The sequence below is a fragment of the Lampetra fluviatilis genome, chromosome 3 (genome assembly GCF_964198595.1).
Source record: "Lampetra fluviatilis chromosome 3, kcLamFluv1.1, whole genome shotgun sequence".
NCBI classification, from domain to species: domain Eukaryota; kingdom Metazoa; phylum Chordata; class Hyperoartia; order Petromyzontiformes; family Petromyzontidae; genus Lampetra; species Lampetra fluviatilis.
Genome location: NC_136277.1, coordinates 11,196,936 through 11,213,689, shown reverse-complemented (window position 1 = coordinate 11,213,689; position 16,754 = coordinate 11,196,936). Strand labels below are relative to the sequence as shown.

Genomic DNA, 16,754 nt, shown 5'->3' with positions numbered 1-16,754 from the left:
TCATACTCTTTGGTTTTTTCGGTAAAGTCACGTAGGTAAAAAATTAAATTAAATAAATTAAATCACGACGTTTCGGAGGCAACACAAGCTTCTGTCTTCCTTGTGTTGCCTCCGAAACGTCGTGATTTAATTTCTTTTATTTCTTTTTTACCTACGTGACTTTACCGAAAAAACAAAAGAGTATGGACCCTTGCAGTCACGAAAACTTCAAATCTAGAATTACGGCGTATTCTCGTTGTGCAGATCCTTGATCCACAAGGCCAGCCAATCGTTTAATTTTTTCCCACGATAGCACTTCTTTGCCGTGTAATTTTAACCTCCGAATGCTTTAAAAACATTCCGAGCTTTTTCTTTCTATTTCATCAGCATTCTTCACTGTCGTACATACACTCGTTGGGAGGAAGATTCGAATGGCGCCCGATATCAATCGCACCGTTCATCATTCCTACAACACTTTATCACTTCCATTTTAACATCGAGCGTAACACTATTGCGCTTTTTCTTATGCTCACAACCTGCACTGTCACTAGCACTACGCGTGCTACTCGTTGTTGAAGGTTCGCGATGATGTTTTGCAATAAAGTCCATGCCAGAGGTCGCAATCGGGTACCCGATACCCGTACCCTACCCGATACACGGCCGGGTACGGGTAGCCGGGTATCGGGTATGGGTAGGGTATGGGTACCCGTTTGCGACCCTGGTGTGGCCGGGTACGGGTAGGGGCAAGGAATCAAAACCCGTTTGCGACCTCTGGTCCACGTCGATTACAAGGAGCACTTGCTACATTAGTTGGAGAACACGATGGGACTGAGAAAGGTGGCAGCGCACGTGCGAAATACGAGTTGGACAGTGTTTTCAACTCGGGTGAAATTAGTTGGAAAAGCCGTAACACGACTCTGTGTGCGGGGAAATTTTACGTTGGGCTCCTCAAAAAGTCAGCGACGTGAGTGCGACACGAGGTATATCGAGACGACATATCGGGCACCACCTGTACTGCTTTATAATGGTAGAAACACAATATACTGAAGCACTAAGTTAAATACTGTAGTAAATTGCAAAATAAAACCATAGCAACACTGTGTCCATTTGTGCAAATCTAGTTTTGTTTGTTTTAACTTTTGATTGAGCTTGGCAATGCATATATAACAGTTAAACACTGGAACTGAAGAAACCAAGATAAATAACAGGAGAGTGCTTGACATTGCACAGGGGTGGTAAAAAAATACAGTAAAGGGAAGGAACTGAATATACAAAGAGGGCCACCCCACAAAACTAAACAGCCCTATAATTTTAAACGCACTCAAGTCACTTCTTGTAACTACAACTGGCCTCGTGAAGAGCCAAACGTGACTGAGGCGTGTGTTCTCATGTGTGGCCCACCTGTGAAGGTATTTGCAGGTCCTATTTGGCCCTTAGTAAGGAACAGCTTCCCCATCCTCGGCAGCTCATCCCAACCAAGTGTCTCGACGCACGCAGATCCCGAAAATAAACAAATCCCTTCCTCCTTTCCCAATGGCGTCTCAGTGCTGGCAACTCCCTCCAAATTGTATTCGAAAGATCTATTCAACCCTCGATATGGCAAAGACTCCTCACACCTGCGCTATCTCTTTAGCATCTCGAGAATACTAAGTATTTCAAGACACGTGCCGATACCAAAACCCAAACCTCCCTTTGCGGTACCGGCGACTGGACTCCCCGTGAGCTCAGATCACACCAGAGGTCGCAACCGGGTACCCAATACCCGTACCCTACCCGATACCCGGCTACCCGTACCCAGCCGGGTACGGGTAGCCGTTTGCGACCCTGGTGCGGCTGGGTACGGGTACGGGTAGGCCGTGAGTCACTGGTGAGTAACCGTTTGTCACTCATTTCAGGTAGGGTACGGGTAGGGAACGGGTACCCGTACCCGGCTGGGTACGGGTACCCATTTGCGACCCTGGTGCGGCCGGGTACGGGTACGGGTAAGGAATCAAAACCCGTTTGCGACCTCTGGGTCACACCTGCCCGCCGTGGTGCATGCGCAGGTGCATTTTCATGTTTCCTACCTGCGAGAACGCGCGGCCGCACACATCGCACGTGTAGGGCTTCTCGCCCGTGTGCGTGCGGCGGTGTGCCTTCATGTTGGAGTAGTGCGCAAAGGCGCGGCCGCACACGTCGCAGCCGTACGGCCGCTCGCCCGTATGCGTACGCTCGTGCAACCGCAGCCCCGAGAAGTGCTTGAAGGCACGGCCGCACAGCGCACAGCGGTACTGTCGCTCGCCAGTGTGCGTGATCCAGTGCTTCTTGAGGTTGCACAACTGTGAAAAGGCGCGCCCGCACACCTCGCAGCAGTACGGTCGCTCGCCCGTGTGCGTGCGCATGTGCCGCTTCAGGTCGTCGGTCTTGAAGAAGCGGCTGTCGCAGTGCAGGCACTGGTGTGGACGCGCCTTCTCAGCCGACGCCGGCGCTATTGTCGTGGATTTCTCAGGAGCCTGGGACTGCGACGGACTGTCGCTGGACCCATCACCATCGCGGCCACCACTGCACAGAGCGGGTTGCGAGTTGCTCGTTTCGGCGGTGGCTGTGTTTTTGTCGATGTAATTGTCTTCGTTGTTGAAATTTTCATTGTTGTAAGCATTGTCGTTGATGTAAGTGTCGTCATTGTTGTAAGCGTCGTTGTTGTAATTGTTGTCGTCATCGTTGTTGTAATGGGCGTCTGGGAGGTTAAGGTTTTCTCTGTCGTTGACGCTCAGCTCCAGGTCGTCACCGCCGCTTCCTCCTTCTCCTTCCGCATTCTCAGCTGATGATGCAAAGCACAGAAGGGATTTTGACTGTCTTGAAGGGCACGTTTGACATGGCTGATAATTGAGAGAAAGTTTCACAAAGAGATGAGCCTAATGATGACAATGATCCTAGAATCCAATCTCTGGCAGCTGAGTCTGAAATGTGACAGATATTTAAAGTAGGTCTCAGAGAAGATCGTGTGGAGTAGTGAATGTAGATTTGAAGCTTTCGTGACTGCAAGGATTCATACTCTTAGGTTTTTTCGGTAAAGTCACGTAGGTAAAACATTAAAATTAATAAAAGTAAAATAAAATAAAAATCACGACGTTTCGGAGGCAACACAAGCTTCCGTCTTCAGGTGGAACCGTCACAGCCACGACAGCTGTACCGTCACAGCCACGACAGCTGTATCGGTTCCACCTGAAGACGGAAGCTTGTGTTGCCTCCGAAACGTCGTGATTTTTATTTTATTTTTATTAATTTTAATGTTTTACCTACGTGACTTTACCGAAAAAACCTAAGAGTATGAGTAGTGAATGGTTAACACACCTGGATTTCCAGCCATAGTTAAAATCAGTGGCAAGTGATATCTGAGTGGTCCTGCCACCAACCCACCCCCCTTTCACCAACCCCATTGATTAGCGTGGTGAGGGTATGGTTAAACGAACCCTATAACTGACAATCCAGCACATCAACACGTCAGCAATCAGATTCACAACCAAATGGCTCTCAGACCACTCAAGTCTGGACTTAAGGGGAGTTATATTATCAATAATAAGTGGAAGTGAAAGCTGTGTGCTTTAACAGGAAATACAATGAGGGCAATATGTTGGCAGAACAATAAGAAAACAGCAAATGCAAGTTTAACAGAGGTAAAAAAACAACATTATCGCATGGGGTTGATCACAGTATGGAGTCGAGTTTAACGGCAAGGTGTCACATGAAATCCAATAGCAATGCATTTAGGTGGAGAAATGCCACTTGTTGTAGAGCTTCAAGGTTAAAATTTGGCAGGCCGCCCTGGTTAATACTGTGAGTGTATTAACCGTAAAATATCAGCCGGTTTTTGCAATACTGCAGTGGACGTAAAAATATTTTGTGATGCGATTTAAAAAGAGCAAGTTATCACGTGCGCTGGCGTTATGGTTAAAATGTTTTCAAATAAAAAATGCACGATAAAAATTGCGGTATTACCAAATTCAATCTCTAAGAATGAAACATATCGGTTTGACTGTCATGACGAACATTACCCTTTGTGGGAAAGTGCTGCCCTCTACCAAGACTAAAGTGCTGTCTCTATTGCGATTGCAGAGGTAGCTTTGTGACAAGAATGCAGCTGCACTTTGGAAGTTGGGATGCCCTTCTAGTGAATAGTTCCCGTTGGTTACTGGTTAGGTTACGAACAGGATTTGCGAAGATCGCCCCCCATTTCGTCCCGGATAAGAGGAGTTTTACTAAATTCTAAATCACATTAAGCACTGAGCCTACTGTTCATTCGCTACTTTGTATTTAAAGGTTCTGCCATCAGCATAATTAGAATTTATATTACCTTGATGAATGGAGGAAAACAATACAAAAATATATCCGTATTTCTGTCCAAAATGTTGTGAGTGTACCTGAACCAAATATAAAAAATGCTGGTATCTAGTTTTGTGTGCCGTTCTCTGCTGTTCTGCGAGAGAACCAGAAAGATTATTCCATCTCATGAGATGTCTATAGCACAATCTGGATAGAATTGTGGCGAAAAGATAACAATAAAAAACCATCAGCCACACTCACAAGTGAGCTGCTCATCGTCAGGAACGTCCATCATTGTGGTCTTCGTCATCATCACCCCTTTCAGCTGGGCCCCCGAGAAGCCGGGTCTCGCTCCGTGCTGCTCCGACACTTGGGTCACTCCTAGAGGCAGAAACGAATGCGGCCGTGAGCTCAACTGGGAGCGCCGAGAGGTTGAACGCTGAGCCCAGGGGCTCAAGATTATAGTCAGGGTCAAGGTTCCAAAGTGAGTCTCATTGATTGGTGATGGAGAAGGAAATTTGAGGAAGGCGCGAAGACAGAAGAGCGTTGAGGCGCCCTAGGTTCGTTTAGGGCGGTAGGGTCGTGTGATGAGTGTTATCTGACCCCGTCCTGGGTGTCCCCTTCACCAACCCGCACGAGCCAGTGTGGTGAAGTATGGACAAATAACCAGCATGGCCGGCACGACATGGGGAGGCCTTTACGCAGTAATCTCCATATATATAAAAGTAAAAAGTTGTGAATATGTGTGTCTGTTCAAAATGTTTAGCGTACTTCCCGACATGCAACAAACTTGAAATTTGCCATGTGGGTACTTTCCAGACTGTACACATGCAAAAATGTAAAAAATACACTTTAGTTTTTTTTGAGGGGGGAGGGGGAGCTCAATAATGCATATATTTTTGCACGGCAAGTGAGCTGTGACATCACATCTGTCATGTGACCCGAGCACGTGGAAGCATAACGCATTGTAGTGTAGTGGTTAGCAACCCGAGTTCGATTCCCGCTCATGGCCACCACCGGTGACGATTATTTTAACCGGTCCTGGGCCCTCCACTAGGTCGACTCAGCCTCAAACGAATAACTGGTGTGGTGTGTGAACATCGCCACTGGGGAGACAAAGGCGGCCAGGCGTCGTGAATCCAAGTCCCGGGCGAAGCCGGGTAGTACAGATAGTTACTTAATATAATGAGCCAAGAATGTCTGTGTGTCACGCGCGTGACGTCACTCGCCGTCGACCAGCCCCCCTCATTAATAATCTTGAACAGGTGGGGTCCTCCACATGGACCCCCCCCTCCCCCCCCCGTCATTAATAATCATGAACGGGTGACGTCACTCAGCATGAAGGTGGAGCGGAAACGAAAATTTGTTTACGCAAATTAGCTAGAATTTTGACCATTCTTTATGGAAAGTTAAGCTAATAAAGAAATTAACGCAGCAACTAATATAACGAGCCATGAAAGGCTGTGTGTGTGTCCCGTGCGTGACGTCACTCCACATTAGCCCCCCCCCCCACATTAATAATCATGAGCGGGTGACGTCACTCCATATGCCGCACCCCTCCCCAATAACCATGAGGGGGCGACGTCACTCCACATGCCCCAATAACCATTAGCAGGTGACGTCACTCCACATGCTGCACCCCTCCCCAATAACCATTAGCGGATGACATCACTCAACATGGGGCAACCACAATCCTCATTAATAATCAAGAGCTGAACAATTTTTCTATTTAATATTTCAGATTTACTGCAATATACACTCGTCCTTGAACGGGCAAACAAGCTAAGTGGATTGATAAAGGTCTGTAAATAACTTGTATACATTTACTACTTTTGCAGTGCAGTGCAATATAATATCATGTATTTATGTATTACAGTAAACTGTAGAGTACTATAACAAAGTGAATTTATAAAATGAACACTTACCTTCATCCGAGTCCTTATGTTCAGTTTTGATCTCGTCCCAGGCCTCGACCAGATCCTCTTCAGCCTGACCTGTACAACAAACACGAAGAGATGACAAAAAAAATAAACCTTATTTACTAGCCCCTTTTGCCCGTCCAATGACGGGTGTATTGCAGTAAATCTGAAACTTGCAAGCGAAAAGCAGATCGCGACGTGATATTCATTGCATTAATGCGTGTGCAATTTCTAAGGGCGCGTTGACACAGACCTTTTTCATTTAAAAGTTATAATCCCTTGTTCATCGTGACGTCCTTTTTACTTCGATGTCTCAATAGCGTTACGGAGATCGTGTTACGTGAAGGTTCTGCCTTTGTAGTGAGGGTCGTAAGCTGTATTATGTCAGCCTACTTTATATATGTTTCTGTTGTAAGCAAGTGTCAATGATGAGTGTGGTGATTTTTATAGGAATTAAAACTACATCCGTTGTTTTCCCATAATTGCCTCCTATTACACCAGTACTACTGTCACCAACACTGCCCTCAAAACCACCATAATCAACAATGCAGCTTATACTACCATACAACCACCACTTACAACATCACTAGAGTACTTACCATCCCCACAATCTTCACCATCCCAACCACCGCTGTCAGAACCATCATCACCATCGCCACCATCACCATCATCATTACCACCACCACCGCCACCTCCCAACCTCTGAACGGACAGCAGCAGCTCCCGGCTCAAGCCGCTGAACAGAGCGAGAAGCACGTCCACCAGGCCTCCCAGCGTCACGTCGCCTGGGGCGTCCCAGCGCGACGTCCCAGCGTCGTGGTGCTCGGCGCCTTGCAGGGCCTTCACCACCTGCCGCAGCACGGCGTAGAAGCCGAAGGGCAGGCGGTCGCGCGCCGCGGCCAGCAGCTCGGCACGCACGAGGCCGTCCCCGACGCAGGCGCGCAGGACCCCGTAGTCCCGGATGCCGAGCTCCGCGTCCATGGCCCGGGCCACCTCCTCGTTCACGCCCTGCGCCTCCAGCCACGCCGGGAAGTCCCCGCTTGGCTCCAGCGCCGGGGTGGCCACCACGCACGCCATGCTACGATTCAGCTGCAGAGAGATGGTTTGGATATAATCATGCCTTATGTGAGATGCTGTCGCCAAAGTTATTCATGGTTATATAAGATACGAAGATGAGGTATCAATATTAATGGTAATATTGTCCACCTTAGATTGCTGACAACAGCGATTATAATAATTGTTTTTTTTTACCCTTCTATCTGGCAACAAAACTGACACCTTTTTACAAGGAGTCATGTTTGCATAGACCGCAATACCTGCGGTCATAATACAAACAAAAGAACATAACTCTGATAATGTGCACTGCCTTTTGGCGTCATCTGGTCCAACCCATGTGAGACTAGGCTCTAAGGAAAGCTGTCTCGGGTGTGGACCAATCAACTTCAAGGACAGTGCACATTATCAGAGTTATGTTCTTTTGTTTGTATTATGACTGCAGGTATTGCGGTCTATGCAAACATGACTCCTTGTAAAAAGGTGTCAGTTTTGTTGCCAGATAGAAGGATAAAAAAACAATTATCATATTTTTACTGGCAAATGAGGTTCCCATAGCGATTATAATTATAATGTCAGTCAATGTACTGCAGGAAATATAAGCAAAATTTAATAGAGAATGCATCAGATTACCTTTGAGAAAAACAGGAATCACGCACAAATTCACTCAACAATTGGGAGATATCTGTCAGAGCGAAACAATAAAACATATTGGTGCATGTAAACAGTACAGCTATTGATCAGAATCAAAATAATAAAATCGATATGTTGGAGTGCTTTTAGAAGACAGAACTTTGTCTTAAATAACGTAAAGAAAAATATTTGTTTTAATCTATGAGGATTACCTGCTGTTTGGATCAAAAACGTAAAAAAGTATGCACTGCAAGGAGAGATGCACAAGAACAAAACAAAATGTTAATGATAATTGTTTTATTACCCTTTTATCTAGCAACAAAACTGACACCTTTTTTACAAGGAGTCATGTTTGCATTGACCACAATGCCTGCAGTCAGAATGCAAACAAAAAACATAACTCTGTTAATGTATGCACTGTCCTTGAAATTGATTGGTCCACACCCGAGACAGCTTTCTTTAGAGCCTAGTCTCACATGGTGTTGGACCAGATGACGCAAAAAGGCGCACAACTCAAGGACAATGAACCATCAGAGTATGAGAGCTCGGGGTAAGCATTTACACCATTGGAACCTCATTTGCCAGTAACAAAATAAAACAAATATATTCGAGAACACGCAGGTTAAATATATAATTGACACAGTGAAGAAAACCAAATGAGCTTTGGCAGGAAATATCGCTGGAACAGTTGATGGCTGGTGGTCAAGAATAATACCACGGTGGCAGCTAAGGAATGGAATGGGTCCGAAAGAGCGTCCACGCAGGAGACGGTGCCATTAAATGTTCAGCGTTTAGCTTAAACCAGAGAAGAGTGAAGACCGGCTAGATAGGCCCTGGGGCTCCCCTGGATCGCCGTCCTTCTAAGGACACGACCAGGGCAAGCCAGTGGCGTGGCCCCGAGAGCCCAGAGCCGATGCTCTTGTAAGAGCCGGTCTGGTGACTAAGGGTGCCGTGATCCTAGCTTGGCCAGAGCTGGATCAACTAGCCTCCCCTAGCTCTCGAGTGGAGAACCTGGGAGTAGGCTAGCCGGGTTAGAGATAGTGGGGTCTCCCTGTTAGACGGGTGAAGGGGCCGTTACCCCTTCGAGTGTTGTATACATTGGCCTGTGCTGAGTGAAACGTTATAATAAATAAGTGTGCCTCCGACTACGTCGTCCACGTCTCATTGAACCTACTACATATATGGATTATATGCTGGACTTGGTGGCGTCCAAATGTGGCCACATGACCTCCAGGCGCGGCACAGAATCAGTGGGAATTTGAATCGAATCGGGTTTGTGTTGTGCAGGCATCATCAACACGCTTGCATTTCACAATAGCCGAGACTCGATCTCGGAAGCTAAGCAGTATTTGAAGCCTGGCTAGTGTTTGGAAGGGAAACCACACCACACACTATAACACGATGAAACAATGTATTTTTTTAAACATTTGACCATATAGGGCCCACTGAGGAATACACATCGTTCTTGGCCAACAAACCATAGCTCAATGAAGCGGCTCATCATGTGGACATTTACAAATTATAGCAGCCAAGCATTCTAAAACGTACGTTGATTCTGAGTGTGGAGGGAATATACCGGTGCTATAGACCGCTGCAGAGAGACACATCTGACAACAAAAAACACCGCACTGGACTTTTACACTCCCCCCGCCTTAGCCAACACGCACTGGACCAACGTGGTGAAGTATGGTCGAACAACCCCCCCCCCTTCCCCCCACCCCCTCCACACGACGTGGGTATGGGACCGCCCCGAAACCCCATCATCCAGCAGTGGAGTGTGGTGGGGCCCATCGATCTACGGGTTCACTACCCCCTGAAGCGCCTTGCAACAGCGAATTGTTTATTAACATCGGCGCCTCGGCCCCGCGTCTACCACTCACGTCGCTAGGCCCTGGGCAGCAGTGGCAGCAGTAGCAGCAGCAGGAGGAGGAGGCGGTGGCGATGGCTGTGGAGTTGTTTGCGAGACGCGGGATGGATGGGCCCCTTTGCGTTTCTTCGTTTCAACCTCCGGATTTCCCCTCTCGCGGACTCCCTCGGAGTGACGAAGGCCCCGGACCGTGGATGAGATCGGCGGGGGGCCCCGGACCGTGGATGAAGAGCGCGGCGCCCCGGACCGTGAATTGCAAAGGGGTCCCAAGTGGAACAAGGGGACTCCGCATTTATTAAAAAAAAAGCAACCATTGTAATACTCTTAGGTTTTTTTCGGTAAAGTCACGTAGGTAAAATAATAATAATAAAATAATAATAAATGAAGATAACTCGAAATAATAATGAATGAAAATAACTCAATTCATTTATTTTTGTTTTATTTTATTATATAAAACAAAAATTCCTACGTGATTTTACCGAAAAAACCTAAGAGTATGACTCCTTGCAGTCACGAAAGCTTCAAATCTAGAACCATTGTAACCTTAATAAACACGTAACGCTATTGAATATAACAAAAAAATATTCTTTGTAATCTGGCTTTTCTGTAGCTATCTGCTCTTATCTCGCTAAATCGCTGTTTGTTGTCTCAGCGTGAATGTTGAACTTCTTTCGTGCCGTACGTAGCCAACCGGTGGTGCAATACCGGCGTCCCTCGAGTACGCCCCCTCATTCCCCCTCCATATAGGGTTCAAGGGGACCCCACAAACATGACAAACTTCAGACGCTGTCTTTCCGACAGCCCTGTTCTTCACCTGAGGCCGGCTGCTTGCGTTGTGGCCGAAACGTCGTGAGAATTGTATTTGATTATGTTTTATTTTTATTATTTTATTATTTCCCTTCTACGTGACTTTACCGAAAGAACCAAGAAGATAAACTCAAGGGGGTTTGCCTGAAATCTCAGCTCAAATGTTGGGAAACACATAACGCGAATTAAGATTTTTAAAAATAAATATAATTATTCTCTATCTATATTTCCTCTCGCTATCTGCTCTTAGCTCGCTAATTCGCTGTTATTTATTTACAGGCGTAACCAACCACAGCGCGGATTCGCAGTTAGGCAATTCATATTTGAGGGACATAGTAAGATTGAATATTTTAAAATGAAGAATGTGAAATGGTTGAATTGAAACGTTAAAAAATATCTATTTATTTGACAGGTTAAGATGTCAATCTGATGGCGTCACCGCGTGATGGCAGCGCCCAGTGTCATGGGCTGGGCGTTGACATCTTCAGTAATCTTCACAAGTGCAGTGGGTAATCTGTATTTATCGGAATCATTAAACTCCTTAAGTCATTTGTGTAATTTAAATCACGTTATTAAGTGTTACATTTACACACATTTTGTAAATCCAGGGAGAAAATAATTGGATTCAATGGTTCGTGCACGGCACTTTATGGGAAGGGTGGGGGGGGGGTTGCGGTGATAAAAACAATTTGTAACAAAAAAAATTGTTATTTCCTAATTACTTATGCCTCAAAAGTACAAAAAATGGCTGTTATTCCCCACAAACTTAGCTTTTGTTACCAGGATACAAAAGCAAAGTTAATAATCCACTCCATTAATAACACTGTATAACAAATTGATTATGTTTTGTTCCTGGGTAATAAGTGTTATTTCCTAATTGCTTATTCCTCAAAAGTACAAAAATGGCTGCTATTATTCTCCACAAACTTAGCTTTTGTTACCAGGACACAAAAGCAAAGTTAATAATCCACTCCATCAATAACACTGTATAACAAATTTATTATTTTTTACTGGGTAATAAGTGTTATTTCCTAATTGCTTATCCCTCAAAAGTATAGAAAATGGCTATTATTCTCCACAATCTTAGCTTTTGTGGCCAGGACTTTTTTATGTTAACGAAAGACACAAATGCACATTCGCCGTGAAGATAACGACCTCCGGTGGCCGTTGTGTGTAGTAAGTTCGCACGGAGACCTCTGCTCCACTTAACAAGTCGGTGAACATCTTCATGGTTCTTTCGGTAAAGTCACGTAGAAGGGAAATAATAAAATAATAAAATAAAACATAATACAATAATTCTCACGACGTTTCGGCCACAACGCAGGCAGCCGTCCTCGGGTGAAGTACAGGTCTGTCGGGAAGACAGCGTCTGAATGAAACACCCCAGGCTTGGAGCGTATATTTAAGCTTTGAATCGAAAAAAATGTAAGTCGTTGAACAGCCATCAACGACAATCACGCGACGTTGTTTGTATAGAGCCACACTGGCTGCAGTGTGGAGTTGTCGTGAGGACTCCGACGGTGTGGAGGATGACCGCCACAGAGACCCTTTGCCTTGTTCTCCCAATTACGTTCATTTATACTCTTTGGTTCATTTGGTAAAGTCACGTAGGTATAAAATAAATTAAATCACGACGTTTCGGGCGCAACACGCGTCCGTCATCAGGTGGGACAACCACAGCAAGAAACAATTGCTGATGATAAACCCTCGCATGCGTGGGTTCTCTCCGGGTCTCCAGTTTCCTCCCATATGTAAACCCACGCATTAATTGACCAATAACACCTTAATATAGAGGGCCTCAGAACTGAGTCGTGCTGTGCGTGTGAGCGAGTACTGTGCGCATTACAAGGTGAACATTGTATGTGTTACGTAGGCTTTCTCGATCAATGTTGTGATTTATTATTAAACACTTTAATGTTATATCGTCTAGGTATATGCGAAGTTTCAGCTTTACCCTTCACCAACTGACAGACCCAATCTAATCAAATTGTCACATGGGCAAAAATGCTAATTTATTTGGTTTTTCAGCAAACCGGAATGTTGAAAAGCGCTTATATTTTTTGTTATATATACAATTCGCTAGAGAAGACTTTTAGAAATGTATGCAAATCTCAGCTTTTGTGTTGAGCTTCTGTTGTTAACAGTAGCTCAGCTCTCATGTAATACATGTACATAGCCAAAGTACTGTCAACAACATAAATATTATGAACTTACAATTAACCTCTAACATTGGTCGCCAAATATAAGTTGACCCATCACGTGAAAGCGAAATTTCTACCATTGACCGTACTGCTCTTTTTAGCATGGAAATGCTTTGATTCTTGAGTTGCATTGGAGTGGGAAAGCATAAGCACAGCTAGTAATGAAGGAAAGGCAGACAAGGCATAACAATGGCACGTGTGTCTGTCTCTTCCAGGTTGGATACCACTCTCTGTCATTCTCGTGATCTTCCCAGCAAGGAAAATCACGAGAATGACGATAATGATGAGAAGGAGAATAAGTCATCATTTCAAGGATGAGGTCAGTGAGGGGACATGTGCAGGGATTTGCCTGTGTGCAGCAACACTTCCGGGCAGTTTTCCACTTCATCAGGAAGGGGGTGGTTGGCCAGCACCACGGTGCTTATACATCGCACATCAACCCATAGGAAGTGCATGACAGATTTGTCACTGCTGTTGGTTGTGATCAGAAATCGAACTTGGGTCGCAGGGTTCAAATCGCAAGGACGATAACTGTCGCACTAATGGTTCCCAGGGCTGATGAGAAACACACCCTCCCATGCCTTGGGAACCCGGTCCCTTGATAAACTATGCTGTGCCTGTGTTTTTTTCCCCAGAAAAGGTGACACCCCCGGGGATGCTGGCAACGAGAGGACGAATGCGGAGATCGGACCCAAGACCCCAGGATATGCCATTCCACACGGCACACACCACTTGCACAAACACCACCTGCACACACATACTTGCAATTAGGTCAAATGGCACTCACAAACCGAACCTCTCCACCTGAGTTTTCATCCCGGCAACCTATTGAGTGACCTGGCCACGGGTTTCCCATGTGAGAGAGAATTGGTAAAGTTTGGTGTGAGATAGAGGCCCCCGGACCCTGTGATAAACAAGGGTGAGTTTGACGCGAGACCACCTCCAGGAGAATCCGGGTCATTTTCTAAGGAAAATTTTTAATTCTGTTTGGTCGACTGTATGTGATGGTGCACCCAGAGACACGGGCATGCAAGGGCAGTAGGTGGAAAGGGCAGGGAGTTCTGGAATAGGACAATACTGTTTTCCTGAAACGATAAGATAGTGCGAGTCGAAGAGTGGCTCGTGTGGCCTGGGTGCATCATCAATGCATCGCGTGTGTAAAATTCTGCATGATTATGACAATAAAAGCCGTTAAAAGTATACCCGAGTGTGGAATTTGATATTGTGCACATGTTGAGTTGCGTGGGGATTATAGGCTAATGTGGGCATAAGCACGGCATGAGGCCAGCACTGCCATTGGGAAAACTCGTCAATCTTGGTCCCAACGATCCTCATCATGGATCGCATGGTAAGCGGAGGTAGAGGAGGTGGGGAGCAAGGGTGTGTGGCCTTAGAGCAAGTGGTGTGGTGGACCGTAACGTGTGAAAGCTCCTTTCCAGTTCGCCTTTCACGCAGCTAATACATTCCAAGTCTGCACATGCAATGATTTCATCACTCCATCTTCTCGGTGAACACACTCTCAGTCACATTCCATTCAGTAGATGACACTCATTTGCGTTGCTTCAAATGTTTGACCAGATTTGTATTGCCTGATGTACACATACAAGTGTCCGTCCTGAGAGTTTGATATCATCAGCAGCAACCATGTTGAATAAAGACTTCCCCAAGCCGTCGTCTCTCACGATCGTGAGTTGAATTTTACCTCATCAATTTGATATTTGCCGAATATAGGGCATCAAGTAGGCTGATGTGCCTACGCATAGTTTTGAGTGTTAGTCCTTTGCAGGCTTCCATGTGTTTCTCCAGGCACTCTACTTTTAACTCTGTGCTGTTATAGCTCATAGCATATTTTCACACTGGATTGTAATCAAAGGTACAGGTTCTTCTTGTGTAAGGCAATGTGTGCATTTACCTTGAACCTGGACTCTGCTCTAAACAGTTTTTCAAAACTGTTATCTGTTTACTTAAACTCCTATAAGTGTATGTCATGAAACAAAGCACATTAAAAATATCGCAAAGAAGCGCATCACCCATGTTAAACGGATTTCCCTCGAAAGATGATATGGTCGAACAACTTCTGAGAACTATTTAAGCGACCGTCTTTTATCCACACACTAGGGCGTGCACGTTTTGCATGCCCTTGTGCAGTAATGTGACCAGACCACGACCGTAATTCACTCCGCTTCAAAACTAAAACTGAAATCCGGATTTGAACCTAGAATTACAGACGTGCCAGAGAAGTGGTGACTCATCCCTGCCTGTTTTTTGTGTTCTCCTAACTTAAATTTCCAGGTAGTCGAATGTCTTTTTGGCTAATCAACATTTCTAGCTTTTAAAAAAAGCAGAGCATGTTGGTTTGGTTTTTGGTTGTGCCACTACGCGTTGTTCAACACAATGTCTGACGTTACGCTCCACATGAAGGGAAGGGAGCTTCTGAATAACACGCGCTATGCAGAACAACACGTGGAACAACCTGGAGGTGCACGAACTGAAGAATATTCCCACCATTGCTTCGTGAAACGTTGGGTACATGGTGCCACGAATGCGAAAGCACAACGCACGAATGACCTCGGCTGGAATATAACGAGGACGGCATCGAAAAAAATTCCCCAGACTCCAGAGTGCCACTACACATGTTCCTCCACGGGGCAGAGACACTGGTGGAAGTTACAGGCCCGTGGAGCTTTGTGAATGTACTCTTTGGTTCATTCGGTAAAGTCACGTATAAAGAGAAAATAATAAATTAAAATACTAGCATACGACGTTTCGATTGCAACACAAGCAATCATCATCAGGTATAAATGAAATAGAAACACAAATCTAGTATACTTAGAAATGTAATGTAATATAACAGAGAGTCGGATAACATAACAGTCAACACCCTACCTGGTTGATTACGTTCTTCCTGAGAATGCGAAATTTGAGAGAGAGATAAAACACAGAACCAGAGACATATAGACAGACATATAAGCAGACAGATATCACAGAGATACATAGAGAGAGGCACATGCATAGGCACACAGAGAAACCACGCCTCTGTGTCGAGGCCTTAAATAGAGAGGGGGGCGGGGGCGAAGAGAGAGGGAGGGGTTAGAGAAATTAGCATGTCAATGAGTGGCACGGTGAGTGGCAAGGTGCAAAAGCTTGAAAAAATTAGGAGACAGGGAGAGAGACATACTCTTAGTTCTTTCGGTAAAGTCACGTAGGAGACTTGTGTTGCCTCCGAAACGTCGTGATTTTTATTTTATTTTTTTATTAATTTTAATTTCATTTTTTACCTACGTGACTTTACCGAAATAACTAAGAGTATGAATCCTTGCAGTCACGAAAGCTTCAAATCTAGAAGGGAGAGAGACACACTGAATTAAACAACCTAGCAAAATTTCGAAATGTAATGTAATGCAACACAGAGAGTCTTTATACGTGACTTTACCGAAAGAACCAAAGAGTAATTCCTGCAGTCACGAAAGCTCCAAATTAACTTTGTGAAGGTCTTCGCCACACGCGTCGCAGCTATTGCCGGTGTGCAGCTGCTGGTGGCGGTTTGAGGCTGACACTCTACGAGGAGCACTGCAACGGTAGGGTCCCGATGCTCTCTGCCTTCAAACACCCACACTGACTAGCTTCGTGATGTACGGACAAAATAACCCCACAAATCTGCACTTGCGTAGCGAGCCCACTCATCTGGCAGTGCAATATCAATACAATGGCAGTGGAATAGCGATACATGCACGTTTCAGTTTTCAGTTTAATTTATTAGGATTTACCCTGTGAGCCATTCGGCTCTTGATTTGGGTGTAACCGCAACAAGCAATAAAATTACAAGATACACCTAAAATCATTATTCTTAGGTTTTTTCGGTAAAGTCACGTAGGTAAAAATTAAAATTAATAAAAGTAAAATAAAATCACGACGTTTCGGAGGCAACACAAGCTTCCGTCTTCAGGTGGAACCGTCACAGCACGATTGCTGTATCAAGTAAGAGAAATTCTA

At 45.3% G+C, this 16,754-nt stretch overlaps 1 protein-coding gene across 1 annotated transcript; it reads right to left on the bottom strand.

Annotated features, from left to right (window-relative positions):
- Window positions 1-171: 171 nt before the first annotated feature.
- On the bottom strand, window positions 172-9,943 carry LOC144952333 (uncharacterized). The gene is made up of 5 exons (XM_078882701.1): window positions 9,767-9,943; window positions 6,800-7,289; window positions 6,207-6,275; window positions 4,543-4,662; window positions 172-2,779 (listed from the first exon to the last, which is right to left on the bottom strand). The coding sequence occupies exons 2-5, from the start codon at window positions 7,275-7,277 to the stop codon at window positions 1,995-1,997; spliced, it is 1,452 nt and encodes a 483-aa protein (XP_078738827.1). The 5' UTR covers window positions 7,278-7,289; window positions 9,767-9,943; the 3' UTR covers window positions 172-1,994.
- Between the last annotated feature and the right edge of the window lie 6,811 nt (window positions 9,944-16,754).

Coding starts and splice junctions, on each gene's coding strand:
- LOC144952333 (XM_078882701.1), bottom strand. CDS start 7,277: ATGGCGTGCGTGGTGGCCACCCCGGCGCTGGAGCCAAGCGGGGACTTC. Junction 6,276..6,799: donor TGGTGAAGATTGTGGGGATG/GTAAGTACTCTA, acceptor TTTGTTGTACAG/GTCAGGCTGAAGAGGATCTG. Junction 2,780..4,542: donor TGACGATGAGCAGCTCACTT/GTGAGTGTGGCT, acceptor TTGCATCATCAG/CTGAGAATGCGGAAGGAGAA.